At 40.3% G+C, this 22,361-nt stretch overlaps 1 protein-coding gene across 1 annotated transcript; it reads left to right on the top strand.

Moving 5' to 3' along the window:
- Positions 1 to 4,710: 4,710 nt before the first annotated feature.
- Positions 4,711 to 6,118, top strand: rprml (reprimo-like). Its single transcript, XM_068577979.1, has one exon. The coding sequence runs from the start codon at positions 4,995 to 4,997 to the stop codon at positions 5,421 to 5,423; it is 429 nt and encodes a 142-aa protein (XP_068434080.1). The 5' UTR covers positions 4,711 to 4,994; the 3' UTR covers positions 5,424 to 6,118.
- The last annotated feature ends 16,243 nt before the right edge of the window (positions 6,119 to 22,361 follow it).

The following is a 22,361-nucleotide window of genomic DNA, read 5'->3' as shown; positions in this document are numbered from 1 at the left end:
ATCGGTGATCGTGATCAGCAGGGCTTTCTTAATTCATTTAGGGTCTAAATAGAACTGATTTAGCCCGAAGCTATTGCAATGTAATAGGCATTCCCTAGCGACAGTCTAGCCAAGCTCTCTCTCCTCTTTACCAAATTAATTAATCTGATAAGAGCCCGCCACAAAAACCCTCTTCCCATTCCACTGAATGATGGTGCCTAAAGAAATTTGCCAGTTTCTAAAACAAGAAAGAAAAGGCGGCAGAAAATGGGATAAAAGCTAAGATTGCTCTAAATTAACTTTTGGAAGTGTGTGGTGTGTGTGGTGGGCTTCCAGAAGCAGACAATGCTTCTTATCTCTGCTCTTGTCCATTTATTGAATCTTTATCTCTGTGCCCTGCTCTTATTCTCCAGCTTGTTGCTAAGTTACTGCCACCAGTGTCCAAGAATTGCCGTGAGAAGAAATGACAAAAATAGAGAAATAAGTAGAAAAGCTATAATAGTCATCTGTTCTGCTGGCATTCAGCTCTGTGTGGGTGAATGGTGCAGGTAATACTCCGGGGGCAATCAAAACTTCTTCTCCGCTATTGACTGATTTGGATCTATTGGCTCCAGAGCCTCCTGTGGCGATCAGCCCCACAGATGAATGGCATTTGGGAAGAGCACAGCGCCAGTCGTCCTGAGTAAAAAGACAGAGACTGGGTCAGGCGGCCGCCAATTAAGACTGAACAAGAAGTGAGGTGGGGGCTGGAGGAGGAAAGAGGAATGGAAGGGTCATGACCTGTGTTTCACATCCATCCCGAGCCCTTAAAGCTTTTAACTGTGTCTGAAAACGCTGTCACCGAAGAGCCAATATCAAAACACAATTGCTCTCAGAGAAAATCAGTGTTTGGTTAACCACAACCGGCTTACCCTTTCCTGCTTCAATGGGTTTAACTGTCAGCTGGGAGGGTCAAGTGGGGAGATATGAGTTTCTCCTCAGGTGAAGGGCTGGCAGGCTTATGAAATGTGCCACCGAGTCGCTGCCATGGGACAATATGTATTTGTGTTGTGATACTTATCTGATCTGCCTTCCCCTCCTCTAGCTCCACCGGATCTGCAGCTTACCTTTCTCTCTCTCGGGGGATGACAGCGTATATATGTGGAGAAAGGAGGAATAAACCAAAAGTACAAATAAATATCTGAGGATACAAGAGGGATGGAGTGAAGGAAAGAGAGTATTTCTGTTGTGCGTTTTAAGTGCGTCCAGACTTCAGAACTGAAGGAAGCCTACGGTCGGATGTAAGGGAGGAAGCTGAAGGGAAAGAAGTTGAAGGAGCAATGACGACCGAATGTGGCAAATCAAAGGACGGAAAATAAAAGGCAGATTATGGTAGCCTGCATTACGGAGATGTGTCGAAAATGGAAATGAGGTTAATGGGTAGCGGCTGGTGGAGTGCATGAGATGTCTCCACTGGAGAGGAAGAGAGAGAATTTCTTCAATTAGATTCATGAAATCTGTAATCTGTTTCAAACAAACAGATTTTCACCAGCCAGTCGATTGGACAGGCTGCAGTAGGTGCGCTTGGAACACACACACACACACACACACACACACACACACACACACACACACACACACACACACACACACTAATATCCCCCTGCAACATATCAAAGTAATGGAGTCATTATCTCCTTAAACTACCTTTAATGGCTGATGGTTGCTTGGTGTGGGGTTGATGTGGGGCACCCCCCTGCTGCACTGTATCAGTAAATAATGACTGTATTTACCTCTCTGTGATTAAGAGTCACAAAGGTGCCTCTTAAGATCAAAACACGGCCTGTCGCACTTTCCCTGCATCTTATGATACTTGGTCTCTTCATATTTCATGTCCAAAACACACTTCGTTAATGCACACTTTATACTGACCTTTGTGTTTTATGGCATATACTTGTGCACACACACTCTGGAGCACACAGTCCAAAGCACACAGGTCTGTGTGCTTTGGTAATGAGCTAATGAGGGGCGTCTCGGGGGAATCGGTAAATTGAGGGAAGTTGTGAGTAAAGTTTGCTCCTTCCGCGATGAAGAGGCTTAAAAGGGTGTGTCCATTTTGAGTCCTGCGTCATATCAACCCTGTGGCAGCCCCACGAACAAATGGGATGTAGGTATAAAGAGCAGAGGGGAGGTGGGTGTGGTCCAACATCACCTCCTTGTTGCTAGGGATGTCTTCACTTAATTTGTGTTGCTAGGCTGCCAATTCCCTCATGTTAAGTGGAAATGTTTCCCCCCCTTTCCTACGTCCAGGCACCTCATCGCTCCCTCCCTCTCTCTCTCCTCTAAACCAAAATAACTTCACCAACCATCTGTCACTGGGCTCACAGGTCTACTGTTGCTTAGGAACAAGTCAGACACTCTCATTAATGTCTATATGCATCCTCATATGAATATACAGTATCTTCACATACAGTTATACCAACAATAACCACCTGTTGGATACAAATCTCTGCATGCGACCAGTATGTAAATTAAATGAGCAGCGGTCATCTGCACATCCTCGTGTGAAGTTATGCGTCACCCGCAGGGTCGTCAGTTTGTGAAGCTTCAGCAGGGCAAAACCTCCTGCAAGACATTTCATAATGACATCAACATTTTTCAGATGATTCTGGTAATTAGTTCAAAGCAGTAGCATGTTCATAGAAGTTTCCTCCGCCGTGACTTTGCAACCACTTTCTCCCCATTTGTAGATTCTTTGAAGTTCTGTAGTTTAAAGCCTCAAGGAGTCATTGTTGGGTGTTAACCGTCGCAGAGGATTTACATATTGACAGAGAGCTGAGGTGTAAGTACAAGCTACTTACCATAATCACACTGCAATACATAATAGAACAGAATCACATTGTGCAGCATTGGTTTAGATGCTGCCAATTAATTTGCAGCAACAAAATCTGAAGGCTAATGAGATTACTTGATCTTACTGTTCTTGTTTTCAGCCATTAATACATAATTTGAAAGTAAACCATCTTAAGGTTTATATGAAAGGTATTAGTGCATGGAGCTAATCATTGTTTGTGCACAAGCTTTTCAGTTGATGGCAAAAAGAACTGCGTACCCACATCAGGAGGATCTAAAATTAAATTTCATTACATTTGTTTTTAGACAAAAAGCAGATTAATTTGACAGACTCTGCTTATGGGTTTAACATATTTGAGGCCATTTCTTTGTTAACCGGTTGAAGTGCATCAGTGCAGCTGCAATCTCACATTATTATGAGTACAAGTGTGCGGTATTATGGTAGAACTGGAAAATATGCTTTCTCTTTGGTGGCAATATACAATATCATTCCATCATATTAGTAGTTTAGGGGAGTGAGCTGTAATTCTTTGCCAATTTAATTAGATATTATGTATTAAATTGGTAATAATTTCAAGCTTGGTTGGAGTCCCAAATGTCATTGATTTTAGCAACATATTGCAAATATTTTCAGAAATTCAAAATGTAAAAATTGAAATTAAATAAAAGACTTTTGTAAAGCATATCTAATAATACAGTTAAAAGTTATTTTAAATTACAAGTACTATTGTTTGACGTGTTGATCTAAAGAGAGATAACTATTTCTTGTTTTTATATCATTATATTGCCAATGCCTTAAAGGCTGCAGGTACTCAGAAATAATATTGAGTAATGTAGACTGTTAAACCAAAAACAAACAACATGCAAAGTATTTACACTTTTTTCACAAATTAGTGTCAACACAGCACATATCTCAAAACTTAAAACACACATGTTGCATACAGACGGTCATGGGAGTATATCCTTATTATTGTAATAAGAGTCACTAAAGATCTTCACTTATTTCCTCATAGGGTTTATTTGAAGTGCACAAGCTGACTATTGGTTCATATTTCTTTAGGTGGGGTTTCACCTCCACCTTAGTAAACTGATATCCCAGAGAGCTGCATGAGATACACACAACAAGACAAAGAGACATTTGAATAACACATCCAATAAAGACAGTGAGCTGTCTGTTATTCAGGGGTTTCATTACATCTGCTGCTTAAAGGAAACAGCAAGAGCAGTGGAAGCAGGAGTGCTAATATCTCTGATAAATATTTGCCATGGTTCAATGATAGATTATTAATTCATGTCTTCATTTCTAAGTTACAGCTGGCTGTGCCTATATTGGTCTTTCTCCTGGCAGTTCCCTCAGCAGAAAACATTACACTATAAATGCCTCTTAATGTAGCAGATGACAATACACCACTTATTTTGATTCTAATTGAACTGAATGCTTTCAAGTTTGAAATGATTTTAAACACTTTTATGAGAAGCCTTCAAAGTTAATGTATGTCTTAATCGATATGGGTGAGGTTATGTGGCGTTATTGCTGCATATATGAGCGCTGTGTTGCTGTAGGAAAGGACTCTTAAAAATATTGAGGTTTTGAATTAAAAGGGCATAAAAAACATGTTTTTTTCTTCTTTTTTTACTTGTTGGAGGATCTTTTTTAAAATGGGTAACATGTGCATTCTTGAGATTCTAGTAGCAGTTTTGCAAGGAAGTAACAGATACATCTGATATAGTCTGAATGTATTTACATGTGTTCAAATGATGTTTCTTTACTTCACTTTCATCAATAGAGGAGTCATCATCTGAGGCGGTCTGACTACCTCCCCCGGTGAGGAGTGGTGGTGTGGTCCACGGGGAACTCATCATCACTTTAAAACGCACCACAGACTTGGCACAAAAGAAGCTCTCGCAGGCGAATACAGACGCAACGGGGCCGTCTCTTCTTTCACCGGAGGAAACACGTTTTGCTACGTGCGCGCGGTCCACGAAGACTCAAGTCAGAAAAACGTAGACTTTGAGTTGAACAAACTTACTTTTTGCTGCACCTAATTCGAAGCTGTTTGCCTGCAGCTCCAGTCCGGGGATGTGGATGTTGTCAGTACGCACCAAGGCTGTGGCGATAGGTGTTTGAGCTGGACTTTTATAAAAGCGTATTATTTGGGGGTTTCTTAATCTTATTTTTGCACATGACGCAAAGTTTTCTTTGGAGTTTAGGTTTTAACGTGAAACTGTCTGCCAAAGGAGTCGCGTGCATATTTGCTGATAATCCTCAAGGAAACATGAACGTCTCCTTCTTCAATGTGACCCAGGGCGCGCTGTTTAACGGGAGTCAGACTCTCGCCGGGACTCTGGCAACATACTCCGGCAATGGCACCGACAACGTGGTGACCGGCGACGGAGGAGGTTCTTTGGTGCTGGTGCAAGACGAGCGCAAACTTCTCGTCATGCGTGTGGTTCAAATCGCGGTGCTGTGCGTGTTGTCGCTCACCGTCGTGTTCGGTATTTTTTTCCTGGGATGCAACCTGATGATCAAATCGGAGAGCATGATTAACTTCTTGGTGAAGGACCGGAGACCCTCCAAAGACGTGGAGACGGTCATGATCGGGCTCAGCTAGAGCATGGAGGAATGGCACTGTGGAGAACTGGAGTGGAGATCCGGTATGAGGATCTGGTTCAAGATCCGCAACTGCATGTACGTCTCAGAGACGCGCTCTCTGTGTCCTAGTGAGGAAAGATATGCAAAATTTCTTATTCTCTCCTGAAAAATGACTACAGGACAGCAGACAATGTTCATGCGTAAAGTTTGTGCGTAAAATACCAGAAATTGTTTACACGTGGCCTGTTGAATCTTTTTAATGAATATAATGTTGCTTTAACTTGAACAAAGTGACGAAAATGTTTACAAGCTGTGACCTCATTGTTTTGTTTGTTTTGCTTTTGTTTTCTCTTTTTTTTGTAAATTTGAAATGATTGTAAGTGAATATTTTTAAAAAAAAACTGTTCAACCGCATGATTGTGAATTCGTATAATTCCACTTCTGCCAGTGCGGTATGTGGACGTGATGGACATGTAGGTATTCTCCACACTCATATTTTTCTTGGTATACACTCTGAATATTGAAATCTTGCACGTTCTTCAACGAACTCCGTCTCCGTTTCTGTGAGAGGTTCTGGTCCTGTTTGGCATGCTCGCTAATTGATCTGTGAAGTGATTTTTGGACCTGTTTTGCACTTTTGAAATCACTGATGCTGCATGAATAATTTTGTACCAAAAAAGGAATATAAACTTAAAATTGCAGCATGCAATTAAAACCCTGAAATGACCTTACGTGCTGTCATCTGTTGATACACATGAATGATACAGATCATGTTAATATTGAAAGCACATTTGTGTTTTTCTGCCAACATTGGGTCTTCTCTCGGTCTCAACTTAGAACTGAATTATTACCAATCTCTAAAGAGACATATGATAATTACTGTTTGATTTTAAAATCCGACTTGTGAACTTATACGACCGTTACTTATACGATGAAAGCATTAATTAACATTTAAATTGAAAATATGGTAAAAAAAAGTTACACAGAAAAGGATCCTTTACATTGTTTTTTTTTTCAAATAAAGATAAACTATTGGATGGAACAATCGCACTTAACAATACGCACTCAGTAAAAGCATGGCGTTTATTGCAGCTTCATAGGCGATGAGAGGCCAGGCTGAGTTATCCATCTTGTAGACAACAGGCCGAGCACATATTGGCTTCCCAGTATTTAATCTGATCTCTCGGAAGAATGACCAGCTGCAATCAAGGAACATGCAGGCTCACCCAGAACACCTGGCTTTCTGGGCAGCCTCCTCTTCACCTTAAGAGTAAGTATGGCATCTAGAGCTCAAGTTCTTCTTTTTTTTGTGGCATCAGGAAGTGTAGATGAGAGCATACATGTGAATAAGCGAATGGTGAGAGAAACTATATGCAGTTTTAGAAGGATTTCTCACAAAGAGGATGCAAAGGGTCATCCGATTTCCTTTCTGTTATTGTCTGTACATTGCACACACACTCTTTTCTGGAAAAAAAAAAAACTTTCCTCAACATTTTAATTTCAAACCAACAATAAACCCACATAAAGCATCATCCAGGTGTTAGATATTAGGTTTCCATTGTATCCAGCTCAGAATTTTGGTTACTTTTAGTATTTCTATCTGCACCTCCTCCTCCTCTCTTGTGTCCTACTCAAAGAAACCAATATTCTCATTATTATTTCAGTGCTTGTTAGGAGAGAAGGGGGAGATGCATCCTTACAAACACACCCATGCATCTAAACATATGCCTATGCATATACATTGGATACATTGGACACTGATGTGCAACAGACCAATTCAGACCTTCACTATGAGTATCTCCGAAAAACTACATGAATAAACACAACTCACCAGATAATTTGACTTTTACAGATTGAGAACTACTTCACAATCTATTCAGACACATAATATGCGTGCATAAAAAGACCGTGTACTTAAACAAGTTGACATGGTAACTAGAACAAGCCATGTTTGAAGTGCATTTGGATAGCTTTTAAGTTTTCAGAGCAATACAGAGAGCAATTAATATTAAAGCAGAATTGATTATTCACACTTACAAAACAGTTTAAAGCTTGAATATCATGTTCTCTTTGGACGTAGGAAATTATGAACATTTGTAGAAACAGAGAGAAGGTTAAGAGGTCAAGCTCAATTATCTACTGAAATAAATGCAATCATTTTGGTGAGGACAACTGCTGTAAAAAACAAATCACGATGGTTCTCTGTCAGCCTAAACTTCGCATCCACAGCCTGTACCGTCGAAAAAATAAATAGAATTGATATGGCATTAGGTGTTGTGCTCATCGAGGCCTGTTTCCATGTTGGAAAACAACTGAGTCAATCAGAGCTTTGTAGGCGGGGATGTCAGACATCCGAATGGGGACGCCATCGTTCTGTGCCATAACCAGAATAGCAACAGAAAAATGCCCAGAATGATGAAAAGCATGGATAAGATAAACACAGCCATTAAGGTTGTTGTAAGTTAGCTCGCAGCGTAGTTCTTTGCTTAACATGACAAAAGTTAATACTCATAACAGCCGCTTCCACTGACCATGTATCCATCAACTGAAAACAAGGGCGACGCCAGACCATAGAACCATAGACGCTAAAGCGTACAGCAATACTTTGTAGCTGAACAGTGACCATCTAACACATCTTGAGAGATTGATATTTAACCTTCAATAGCTGATATGCAAAACTATCACACCTTTACTTTAAACTGGAAAAACACAAACACAACATGGCAATTGTTTCATCTGTACAAGTCTTGTCATTTTATCACACAACAGTGTTTTCTCTTAACTTGGCTGAATATCAGTTAAAATGACTCACCATCTTGCCTAAGATCCACTAAAAGTCTTGTTTTCTCACTTTGAAGGCACCATGACTCGCCCACGACCACTGAGCATATGCTAAAGAGTTAGCATGTGGCGCCATCGATGTGTCCACAATCTGTTGTTGACACATGGACGGTGCTCATTATGGTGCTTCTCTTCACCAGTTGAATGATCTGCAACAGTCATGGGATATTGCTTTAAAAAGGAAGTCATGTACTACTTATGAGCCTGCTTGACAAGGTTAAGATGTAGTTCATTATGATAAGTGCATGAGGAGGATATTAATAGCATAATGTAGTACTGGTAGTGCAGGCGAAACACGATAACCTGTTAACCCTTCACCCCAATCAACACGTGTGCAGTTGTGCAGGTTTGGTACATTTCAAGCCTCTCTCTCTCTCTCTCTCTCTCTCTCACTCTCTCTCTCTCTCTCTCTCTCTCTCTCTCTCTCTCCCCATAGGCTGCTCTACATTTGCTTGTCAAGAAGCGTCACCACTGACCTTTTACAACAGAGACTGCACCGAAAATAATGAACCTCTCTCTTGCCATGAAATCATGACAGATATAATGGTAATTAAACCCACAAAGGCATTCACAGCTAACCGTAATAAAGATAGCTTTTCTAAGAAGTGTGGTTTTGGCTGAAATAGTATATCATTGTGAAGGTGTCCTATTGCGGTTTGCCAAAAAAGTCTAAACACGATACAGATTTGTCCGCGTAGGCGACACGGTGTGTGAGAGCCATTTTAAATCCCCTCAGTGTTTTTGATTTGAGGACGAGATATACAAAATATACCCCACAAAGATGAAGTGGCCTTTCTCGGCCCCTTTCCATTGGGGTGTGTTGTATTCAAAGAAGGAAGAAATAACAATACACTCAGTTGAAGCTGAGGAATGGACACGGTATCTGATACCTCACATAGTGGATGTGAACACTTTCTTTTCTTTCGCTCCCTTGGTCAACACATGCACGCAGACATACAGCAGAATGCGGTAGGACATTTTAAAAGGTGTCACCGATCCCCCACCTGCCATCTACCCTTAAATTCTAGTATATATTTTGCATTCATTTTACTTGCGCAAAGCCTTTTTCAAGCTGCTTCACTCATTGACACTGAAAATAGTCGTTAAATTAATTGTTTTCTTCAAGCAATTATATTCATTTTTATAGTTGTTGCGAGAGCCCTCACAGAGCCCTCGCACAATTACCAAAAACACTAAACACACTGAAAGTGCTAACACACAGGCATCCATGTACAAATACACACGCATACAGATAAACATACACACACACCTTTCCTCGACATCACTTCAGGCAAATTGTGCCGCATCCAATTCAGCTGGGAACCAACAGTGCTTGCATTCAAACTCATGTAATGTTAAATATCTATTATGTGCAGGCAAATGAACAACAATCAACTAAATTGCCTTACTCTTTCCATTAACACTGTGACGTTAGCAATTTTACACACGCACACACACACACACATACACACACACACACACACACACGCACGCACACACACACTCAATTAACACATTTCAAACCAAAAGGATACACCTCCATTATTTCACACAAACAAATGTGTTTCAATGCTGAGCATATTCGCAGCGTGAATGTGAGCATCATTTTGTGACTGATTTCATAATAAGACTCGGCTGTCAGCTCTAACCTCGACTCATTCTTCATATTTTTGGTGATGTCACGTCTCACTGTGCTTTCTTACCTGCCTGCCTGGTCCTGAACTGGTCCCTTCCTCTCTTGTTACCTTTTATCTGTCTGCACTCTCAAAAATGTGTTCCTGAGACACTACGAACCAGTTCTGCTGTTGAAATCATACAAACGCATGATGTCATGTAATAATTAGGAGATGATGAAGAAGAACAAAACGGTTATTATTACCTTTGTCAGCTCTCAAAATAAATTAGGGGAAATTTTACTCTGGGACATAATAGGTAAATAAATTTGCCTGAAGTCAGACTTATCTCCACAGCACAGCGCTGGACTACGGTCTGGCTGCCGCCATTATCATTCTGCTACAAGGGAAAATAATGCCATAGTTTTCAGTTTCCAAGTGTTTTCAGTGACTATATTGGTACATTTCCAGTCATTGACCCAAGTAATCTGGTTAAGAAAAAGGTTTGATTCAACTACTGTGGGGTATTTCCAAAAGCAACAATTCAGATTTCAGAATTCAGAAAGAGTTTAAATTCAGTACGTGTTATAGTTACTGTATGCTGGTTATCAATTTAGATGAGGGAATTGTGTATCACGCAATCTCAAGACATGACTTTATCACGATACAATACCCTTGAAGGAAAATGATTATATTGATTTATTGCCAAGCCCTATTACAAACTGCAAAAAGCTACTTAGTGTACTCAGAACAGAGACATCAGTGAGTGACTCACTGTTCACTGAGGAAATCATAGAGGCATATTTTAAATGTAATTATCAAATGAGACTCCAATCTTAAGAAAGTTTTAGATGAAGCACAATAGTACGAATCCAATATCACTGTGGAGGCCCTTGGCAGTACGGTTAAATCTAACTCCCACGAGGAATGGCGAGTCATACACTGCACTAAACCATCGTTCATCTCTGTTTCTGTATATAATCGAGGATCACGTCCAGGTCAATCCTGCATCTGGATACACACACAGATCCAGTCACAGCCAGGAGACAGCTCGGCACTGGGGATGTCAGATCGAAAAAAGAAAAAGAAGGGAGCTTGGCACAAGTTGTGTCTGATAAAGTCAACATTCAGAGAGCAGCACTGGAGAGAGGAAGTTGAGACTCAATGACACCAGCTTTTCTGCCTTAGCTGGGGACCATCACCATGGGATTAATCAAGCACACAATAAACAAAAAGCAAACACCCAACAGAATGGGAGCTCGTTCTTTCAAATGATTGAATACGCATTTCTCCAATAGCTGCGTCCTCTCAAGGGGACGGTGGGTGTCTCATCCCATTGATTTCCGCTGAAAATCACTTGTATTGACCGTAAACTGACGCACTGTTGTGCAGCAACATTACAAATCCTTCCCATTGCCTACGATACACCTCCCCCAAGCACTTACATTTAAATGGCCGGGAGCAAGATAATTGGCGTCTGTGTCTAACTAGTTGATTATGTATTAATAGTGAGCATGTGTTAATTGGCTCAAGTTGGTGGTAGGCACTATACAAAGCTTGCCCACAGCCGAGGGAGGAGGTGGTGGGAAGCGTCTGTCAGTCAGCACTCCTCCTTAGGGAGAGGAGAAAAAGAAGAGAGTGAAGGGAGATATATTCAAAGCCTTATCTCACATTGCTTCTCTACTCTCTTTCTACCTCATCCCTGCATCCCAGACAGTGGAAAGCCAAAGAGAGAATAACATCCACGCTCTCGTCTCTGCCCTGTCCTTCAGTCTACTTTGGCTCTGTCATGTCAAACTTGTTATTACGTCGACTCTTGATAGCGGGTCATTTCATCTCTTCTTTGTTGTCATTATGTCATTCAACATTACAGAACATTGCTACTGAGACAGCTCCAAACTTCTGCTTTCCTAAAGGGGGTGAAGTGACATTAGATGTCCGCTGGTGGAAGGAATAGAGCCTTTCTGACTGTCCAGTTGTTCTAATCAGAGATGTACTCATCACCTGCCGCAGGGATCAGTCAGAAGTAATTACAGCACAGCTGTAAACTTACTACAAACCCACAAAGAATCACTAGACTGCCACATGTGAATACCCTTCAATATCTTTTGTTGAAGGGTGTCTTTCTTGAGGCTGTGCATGTTTACCAGAGACAGAGGAAGAGCACATTAAAGAAGGAAGCCTGAATATAATTGATTGTACTCTTTGCTGATCTAAACAAACCTCGCGCCATGCCCATTCACACACACTCACATGTGATTGTGAACACAAGTACACACACTGCTACCAACACATGAGGGCTGCTGCAGGGCGGTGTTGCCATAGGAACGGAGAAAGGTAATGGCCATGTTCTGGAGCTGATGTCGCAGGAGGTGAAGGGCAATAGAGGAGGTACGGGGGGACTTATGGACTAATGATAACAGCTTTAACTTCAAATCCCTTATCAAACTGTCACCATCCCCCGACTGACGGCGGTGACAACTGTGGCGCCAGCGAATGAAAAGGAGAACATTGGAAGAAGTTTTAGGCAACAGTGACGCCATGCTATTTGCTTTTAATGCCTTCAGCAGAACATCCAGCTAATGCGGTTACTGCTGTTAGCTTTGATGCAGAGAGAACGGCTGGGCATCTCCATGCACGGCCTTTCCTCTTCACCCACGGGGTATAAATAAATGATCCCCGATGCAAACGGCTCACCCTTAAACCAACACTGATGACCATTCCTGTGAGAGAGAGAGAGAGAGAGAGAGAGAGAGAGAGAGAGAGAGAGAGAGAGAGAGAGAGAGAGTGTGTGTGTGTGTGTGTGTGTGTGTGTGCATGTGGGATTAAATATTACTGAGAAGTGCAAATAATTTAATCATACCTTAGGAGCCCGTGCCTATAGCGAGCTGTTTAAGTGCCAGAAAGCTTCAGGGTCTCATTTATATTTGACATATGCATATATGGTTCCAGAAAATATGGCCTCATTTTACTTAATTTTAGGGCTTGGTGGTATAGTTTATTAAATATCATCATTTAAATCATTATAATTAGTACTTAATAAACTAAGTAAATATACTCAAGTACTGTACTACAGCACAATTTTTAACTTGATTTTTATATTTGCATCTTTTATACATTTATTTGCTATAGATATAGATATATAGATATTTGCTATAGATGTATTACAATTTTTAACTTGATTTTTATATTTGCATCTTTTATACATTTATTTGCTATAGATATAGATATATAGATATTTGCTATAGATGTATTACTTTTTAGATTTTACATACAAAACATAAGATTAATGTATTTAATTTATTTGATGCATTGATAGGTTAAATTATCCAACAGTATCTAAGTTAGCTTAACCTCGACCAACTACAACATTAAAGCTGCTTCCTATTAATACATCAACAGGTAAACTCAGTTGAGTGCCGCTTTGCGTGTCTTCAACAGTCATTGCTGTAATGTTTAATCAAATGAAAACATCCCACAATTGGCTAAATTGTTTCGACTGCAAGTATATCAGACCTGTTGTTCACTCACATGAATCACACAACAGAAACACTCTCCCTTTATTCCATGCAGATGTCTTCAGCGGCTCTCTTAAGGCATGCGTCTCAGCTCCATCTCCCCGTCGTGAGAGCAACTTGAAGATTTTAGCAGCATTGAAGTCAGCTGTGGCCGTGTAAAGCAGACAATAAAAGGTGTTTTGAGTGTGAGTGACCTGAACCACAAGAGGTCCTTACGTGTGCAGCCTGAACTGGCCACCCAACATATTATGCAGTCTGCTGCAGCAGAATGTGAGATTAGTCGTGGACAAAAACAGAGGTCCACACTCACTCACAGGCGCACGCAAACTATGTTGTGGTTAATACTAATGCACTTCTAATTATTTTATCATTTCAAGATGATGACATTAGTATTGTACAGCCTTGGTTTATGTAGTTAAAGTTATTCATGGATGATTTTATTTGATTATCTCTTAAAACATTCACAAGATGTGGATAACATTCATGTGTTGGTATGCAGGAAGCAAATCTATCTCTTTTCTTTTTTTCCCCTATAATAAACACTCTGTTATTCCAAAAAAGTTGAGATAAGGTGCGTGGGCTGCACTAGATAACAGGATGCGAATTATCTTTCGGCCACTCTGCCAATTAAACATAGTTTATTAGTTTCCTCATCTCTCGAAGAGTTGGTCATCACCTGCTGCTGCGGTTGTTCCCATCTCCCCTTCCTCCTACTCCTCCTCCTCTTTCAGAGCTTGATGCTTCCCTTTGTGTCAATTTACCCACACAATGACAGGGGCTTTTAAAAATAGAGACGATCCACCCAGATTACAGCGTTTTAATTACAGAGCTGTAGATGTGATGGGGGTGTAGAGGCTCCTTCCACTGACAGGGGTGGGGAGGGTTGAGGAGGGAGGGAGCGTTAGAAGGCAGAGTGATACAGTAAATGTAAACGGTGTACTAATTAGGGTCGTCTGCCATAGCGAAGCTCTCAGGCTGTAAGCGGGTATTTTAGATGTTCACAATGTTGCATTCTGAGCACTCGGTAAACACACACCAGTGGTCTCACTGTTGCTATCTTAAATATTAAGACTAGAAAATCACCTGCGGGGAGACGGGGAGCCAAAAGTACAATGAGTGCCTCTGAGATACAATAGAGTAGAAGTATCAAGTGGAAAAAGATAAAAGTATTTAAGTGGAAGTACCACAAATGTGTACATAAGAGCTCAGTGAATCTACTCAGTTGTTTTGCCACTACTGGTACCGGAGATGAGAAACACCATGTAGCTAGTTAATGCTAAGTAGTTTAGCTAACGTTGCATATCAGGAAGGTTGCTTTCAATATGCAACAATATTGTTGAGCCTTCGTTGCGTGCATGTAGAGCAGTGTACAGCAGTGACTACTGTGCCGGTACTGGCATGTTATTTTCTTGGGCTGCAGGTAATCACACTTGTCTGAGTACATATATAGCCCGTTCTGTCTCCTCTCGCTCAACATGGCGTTCATTTATATCACCGCCTCAATCTTGAGTCCCATGTTAAAAGGTTTGCTCAGTCATGTATTTTCCACTCATCTCTAGTTAGACATTTCGTTTTGTTTAATGATCTTTAAAGGAGGTATTCATGTAAGTCTGACTTGAATGCTACCAAGCTTTTCCCGTTGCCATTGTCATAAATATCCAATTCACCATTCAGCAGAGAAAGGAAAGTAGACAGTTGAGCACACGTTTGAGCCTACATTGTTTTTAGGGCCGATCACTCTATCAATCTTGTATTAACTACGGGGTTACGCTGCTAAATAGTAGGGTGGTTCAAATTAAGTGTCTAATTTAAACACACCTGTTTAATGTTTAGGATAACGATTAAGGATAAAGTATATATTACAATAGTTATCACCTATTGTAATATTGTAGCCATTAAGCAACATATCAATATTTTATTATGTAACTGAGCCACAAGCTACAATGCAAGAAGCACCATCTCTGTCTTCACATACTTGCAAGGATAGACGATATCTCTTACATTCAATTTTAAAGTAACGACAAATGAAAAGCACGATATAAACATGCCTTTAAACATGCCTATTTGTTTAAATATGCCTATTTGGGTATTAAACACTAATTAAACATGCCATTTGACCACTTTAGTGCTGGAAAATAAAATAGCACACAGATTAAAAACACATGTCTTGGGCCAATTAGCGTCATATTACCTTCCTCTTGGTTGCTCATTAGCTTTTGACCCCTTTATTTGAGTAACTAAGTTCTTACCTCATTCAGACTATTAGTATCCAGAACACTTAGCAAAGTTTTAATTTACATTGGAAGGTATTTTTCTTTGACAATTAAGAGATGTTTTTTCTCATTTGATATGTGTAAGAAAACAATTTACAACCACTGTGATTCACTATTTGGAAAAAAACAGTGAATAATAAAAAAGTCCAGAGTGGGCGGATTCTTTTTTCAGAAAAGGAAAAATAGTTGTAGTTCTTTGAGTTACCAGCTGCTCTGCTTTTGGCTTATCAAGTTGGATTAATTACAGAAACAGCCTGTACTGCAAACTGTAGGTCAATGCAGTGATCACATGCGGGTGGAGTGTGTGTGTGTGTTGTGTGGGTGAGCGTGTTTGAATACATGTGCTCGTGTTTTGGCACCATAGCAACCTGCGACTGTTTCTCTGCATATTAGCAAACAAGCTAGAACTACATACTAAAGATTTTGCACATAATATGAGACGAAGCTCTCACATATGGTGTGGACGGAAGATATTCTTCCACACGTCACATCCTGAGCCGTATCATTTCTGTGTTTTTCGGATATTTCTTGTCAGTGTGCTTTATTTTAACTTATTCATTTCTGTGGTTATTAGGCCGCTAAAGCTCTTCATCTTAACCAACCTGCTGCTCTCTGTGTATCTCAAACACACAAACCCATCGCTGAGTCTTATGTCACAATACAATCATTTATAGTATTACAAGAAGTAATGTTTTTAATATTGCTTCCATATGGGATAACCATATGATAACCGCACCCCCACCGCCATGGAGTTGAGCTTCACCTCTTGTATAAATAGAGTTTATTCTCAACCAACGTGCCTCCAGGCACAGCCTCATTATAGCCCCATTTCTCCTCCCCAGGCTCCTCAGCAGCCCTCCACTATTCTGCAGCAGCTCCCAGTGACCATGATGCCTCCTGGCTCTGCTCCTTCTATTAAGCCTGGTGGTCATCGGCAGACTGTCACACACACAAACTACATTTCAGGATTTATCACTCACGGCTGTTCTTGCCTGTCTGTCACATTACCTGCTCGCGAAGAAGCACTCGGATATATTATTTATGGTCTACTCAGACTTAGCTTGGACAATTGCATTAAATGTGTGTGCATGAGTTTGTGCGTTAAATTCATAATATAGTGCCACCGCAGGTTTTAGAGCCCTTCTAAAAGGATAATCAAATTATTTTAAATAAAGTTTTGTAAGTCAGTGGCATTTGGTTCAGAGATGCAAAGGTTAAACCTCTTCCAGCAGTGAACATAATGTGTTCCAAAACTGTTAACAAATTGTTAAGCATATGGATTTTTGGCTTCCTAAACCCACTGAGTCACTTTGAGTTTACTCAGGTTATAAAACAAATCATGTGCTATACGACAAACTGAAGTCAATAAAGACAAACTTTCAGTTTGACAAGAAAACCTACTGTGAGAAGCACAGAGCAACTTGTTTTTATGCGTCAAAAGTTTGAAGAATGTCACAATTTTATAAATTGTAATATATTATTTGCAACAACCACACTTGATGGCTGATGTGATTTACCTTTAACACAAGGTGACAACACTGTACATTCCACAAAAGAGAATAACGGGATGTCATTGGAAATGTTGTCCATGAGATAGATATGGACGAGACAGATGGCATTTGAACAAGTCACATTTTCGTTGGATGATCAGTTCTAAGACCAACATTCGGAGACATTGCTAAATTATTCATGAAATTGACATAACTCCTTCCATACCACAAAGTTTGTAGAGTTACTGAGCGTTGCATCACTAAGCTAACAAACAACAGGTGGTCAAACATATATTTTATATTGCCTGTAGAGCATTTATCATTGATCAGGGTGATAAATACGTCTTAAAACGTACATAGCCACCATTATAATAAAACATTTTCATAACTTGAATAGACTTTCTTCAATCAAAAAAGTGTATTCAAATTACTTAAAAGGAGTGAAATAATGTTTCTGGGTGAGTCATTGCCAAACAAATTGCATTCACCCCCTCAGTATGACACAATGTGGATTAATCAACTAGTTCCCCCTCGGGGAAGAGGACAGAAAAGCAGGCTGATAAAATAGCTGAGACAATCAGAGGACAGTCAGATAGAGCTGATTGTGGTGTGTGTGTGTGTGTGTATGTGTGTGTATGTGTGTGTGTGTGTGTGTGTGTGTGTGTGTGTGTGTGTGTGTGTGTGTGTGTGTGTGTGTGTGGGTGGGTGGGTGTGTGTGTGTGGGGGGGAGAGGGGTGTGTAAAAATCTCAATATGCAAACCTTGTAGAGCTGACGATGATTCACAAAGCCCAGGTGCACCAAGTCGTCATGAATAACATGACCGTGTCGGCTCTCAGCTCGTTGGGAGCCCAACTCCCTGCGGTGGGTACTAGACAAGGTCCAGGGTCAGTTCAGTTCATAAATTGTGTCCAATTTTATTAAAATGGGTTTTGACTTTTGAAATGAAAAACAGAAAACAGATTTGTTCTGTGAGTTGGAAAGTATCAACCACAAAATCACATATAATCCACATATACAAACAATGTCAAGGCAATGAAGATTTTTTTTCAGTTCTAACACTAAAGACAGTTAAACAGTGAAAACTTCGTAATGTTTTTAGTGTTGCACTCATACAATACGTTAAGGCTATTCTCCTTCCGTATGTCAGACTCCTAATTCAAGAGAATGACTCTGACCCAGAGATGTACCTCCACTTGCTTGCCCCGTACCTGTACACCCTGCATGGCTGCTGCCTCGGGCCACACTGGTCTACCAAGAACACCAAACCCACCTTTTCTCCTCCAAACGGAGACAGGTGATCAGAACGCTTGCATGTCCATTACATTTCATCTGACAACTCATAACTGGTTGTAGAGGCATTTTAGGTGGACAAAATGATTGGGCCACAACGACTTTGGACAAACCAGAAAGATGCCTTGACCTAAATAAATGATCTATTTCATGTGTTACACATAGTTTAAAACAAGTGATAATCTGATAGGCGCATACCTGTTTTCCTCTGTTGTATTTGCTTCAATTCGCTGTCAATGTGGGTAAAGTTAACAATTATTTGACCAATTTTACCATGTTGTCCTGCTGCCGTCATGCTTGGAAAATCCTATCGGAAAGATGCTTGAGAAGCTTGAAATAGCCAATAAAATGGCAGAGGGGCATGAATGGTCAGTACCACATGGCATCAAATGTGTGTTATTTGTTTGTTTCACCGCACTTGGAGAGTGGCTTCCATTGCAAAGCTAAACACAACTTGATCCGCCACTGACAGCAGCAGTCACCAGTGATGTTTTATGTCATGCAGACTGGTGGTACAGATACCTCACTTTTGGATGAATTTGTCAAGTGTACATTTTATCATTTTGAATCAAGAATAATCCTGAAAATTAAAGGAAATGTATCTGATCAATTTGTAACAAATCAACAATAATTATTAGTTTGTATTATGTCATCACCTGCTGGCTGGTGCATAGAGGTTTCTAGCATGCTCTAACATTAAGTTGTGACAGAAAGAGCACATCCATGAGGTTTTGATTTCAAAGCCAGGAGACATTTTCTCTTCAGAGGCTCCACTGTGTCAAACGGATTCAATATAGTCCATCAAAATCATTCCCAAAATAGCTCAGATTTACTCGTGCTTTGAAAACACATAGGTGTTAATTACTGCAGGTGTGGCAGGATGCTAATTTAAGTAAATTGGTGTTATATTAGATTTTCTAAATATATAGCAAAGATGAAGCAAAACTTGATTAAGATGGTTTCAATACAGATGAGCTTCTGTGGCCATTGTTCGGATGCTCGCTTTTAGAGATGGTCTACTAGCCTTGTCATTTCTTTAGTTAAGATTTTGTGCTTTAGGGGGCGGCTGTAGCTCAGGGGGATGAGTGGGCGTCCCGTTACCACAAGGTAGCCAGCTCGATCCCCAGTCCCCCCACAGTTCACACGTCGAAGTGTCTCTGAGCACGACACTTAACCCCTCGCCTCACAGGGCAGCCCACTGCTTCTTCATCAAGGATGGGTCAAATGCAGAGAAGAATTTCCCCAAGGGGATTAATAAAAGTGTATGTTAGTTTAGTTTTTTAACCAATGTAACACATAGTAAAAAATTAATTTCCAGTACGGCTCACCAAAACTTTTTTTTTAATGAGACAGGATGTTGACGGGACAGGATGATACCGGACCGTATTAGGCTTTTTAGTAACACTATCAGAAAAGTAGCAAAAGTAGATTTGTGCAAAGAGCCTTAATTTCTCTCACTAAATGAGATCTGAATGAAGATGAATACTTTCTATTCTCTCTTAGCTCAAGTCATTGCTCTCCAGAATAGGACTCAACAAAAGTTAAAAATCTCAAGATATATGTTTAGGATCTGTACGGAAAAGAAGACTATATGCTGTGTTTTTGATATATATATATATATATATATATATATATATATATATATATATATATATATATATATATATATATATATATATATATATATATATATACACACATCTACTTTGATCCTTTGATCCTTGCCCATTTATACACACGTAGGAGATATAACACACTCATTACTATTTTTGCTTTTCAATTGTTTTTCTCACCCAACAGGAGTGTAGGAGTCAACGTCACGCCTGCAGCAGGTAAAACCAAACACATAGCAACACCCAGCCAATAGCCAATTAACACAGGCTGCTCCTGTGATGTCATGGGGCCCTTCACAGCTGGCTGACAAGCGAGGTGCAACAACAGGCTTTAAAGTAATTGTGATGAGAAGTGTACTGATTGGGGATGCTGCTAGTGACTACAGTGCCATTGATTGTGAATGGGTGAAGATACAAGGTAATCAGAGGCTTTCAAGAAATATAATTAGTTCACTTACCATATATCTTTTTTTATATGGGAACTGGTAGGTAAAAAATAAAATAATTTATAATTTATGCCATTGTTTTGCTTTTACTTTCTTCAACCTGCATTACCAACATGATCCAGTTGGGAGCAGCAGCAGATGTTAAGTGGAACGGCGAAGAGATCATAAGCAAAATGTTTTGATGTTTTTATAAACATTCATAGTGACTGTGCATGCTATAAAGTCCAGATGTTGTCCATGACATACCACTGACATAGCAAGTGTGACAACACTTACAATCTACTGCTGTGCAACACCGAGTGACCCTGTCTTTAAATACACTGTGATGAGAAGCCATAGCTTCTCAAGGATGAGAGGACACTCTACTCAATCTCCACAGGTGAAGACAATAAAAAAGCAACTAAATTGTGTGCATATAGTGTTATAGAATTCACACATTGAATTCAATATTTTGAACATGTTTAAATAAGAAAAGTTATTTACACATTTTCTTCACTGGTTCCATCAGAGGTAAAGGTTTTGAGATCATATACAATGCGAGCAAATTATTCAGGGTTGCATTAACTGCAGTAGCAGAATGGCCAAATGAGATAATACAGCCAGTACCATGCGGTTGAGGCATCAGAGGAAAGAATTTCCTGTGTCTTTTTTACGGGATTTGTCTGTGACAACACAGGACAGCTCAGTTCCCAGATTTCTTGGCACCTACTGAAAATAGTTTCAGGGTTCGAAGGTTCATTTGGAGCCGACAACTGTGTTGGGCTGTGACAGTGCAGGACGGGGAGCACAGGATTTCAGCAGCAGTATCGGAGGGTATTATTTTAAAGATAGAGTGTGAAGGGTGAAGCACATCCAAATCTCTGATAGCACACTCGGATTAAGAGCTCAAATTAAAAGGACGTGCCAATATGGCTGCCTCTCTACTGTCTCCAGGGTAATGCCAATGTTTACCCTGCTATTAATATCAAACCACCACATGTTGTCTATCATAGAGACACAAGTGAGAGTGACATGATAGAGAGAGAGAGAGAGAGAGAGAGAGAGAGAGAGAGAGGGAGAGAGAGGGAGGGAGAGAGAGAGAGAGAGAGAGAGAGAGAGAGAGAGAGAGAGAGAGAGAGAGAGAGAGAGAGAGAGAGAGCGAGAGAGAGAGAGATTAATTAATGAGACAAATCTGATGAGTAATGAGATTAATGGCAGGGCAAAAATGGCATAATAATAATTGAATCATTAGATTGAGCACATAGATTTAGAGAGTAAATGAAGAGGAGGTGGTGCATCCGGTAAAGCACTGCACACCAACAGAGGAACAGTGTGCTCTGTGTTGGAAACAAACACAGGTGGTGGAACATGAGAGATAAACGAGGGCTAAAGTGGTGAAGTTGTTCAGAGGGTTGAGGAGACTCTCACAGTGTATCTGTCCAAATTATGGGTGACAGATACCCAGCTATTTATTCCAGCCGGTCTGGCATCATGGCGCCTCCTGAAATGCATTTCTTATGTTTTACTGCTGTTATTTGCATATTTGCTTTATTCGTTCATATTTTAATTTATTTATTGTCACATCATCCCATTTTCTCATGTCCAGAACCAAATGTCCCGGGGGATAAATAAAGCATAATGCAATCTATGACACGGTGATGAACTTGCCTAAAGCTGTGAGATGGTGTTCTCAGAGGTAGAACACTATCATAGCTGTTACGGCTGTTCCTGTTACAATAAGCTTCGATTACTTTTCACTTCGGTTTATATTTTATCTTCACTTTTTAAGCATTGTGTCATTCACCAAACCCTTACCGTGCCACAACGCCTTTTTACTTCCTCATTAAGAGAATATGTCCATGCTGTATCCAAAAGAAAACAGTGACAGAAGAG

Source organism: Clinocottus analis, unplaced genomic scaffold, assembly GCF_023055335.1.
Source record: "Clinocottus analis isolate CAN_PGR_092001 unplaced genomic scaffold, fCliAna1.0.p SCAF_16, whole genome shotgun sequence".
NCBI classification, from domain to species: Eukaryota; Metazoa; Chordata; class Actinopteri; order Perciformes; family Cottidae; genus Clinocottus; species Clinocottus analis.
Note: the sequence above shows the minus strand (reverse complement) of the source record. Positions and strands in the feature narration are given on the sequence as shown.

What these genes read in the sequence shown, in the direction of transcription:
- rprml (XM_068577979.1), top strand. Translation starts at nt 4,995, where the DNA reads ATGACGCAAAGTTTTCTTTGGAGTTTAGGTTTTAACGTGAAACTGTCT.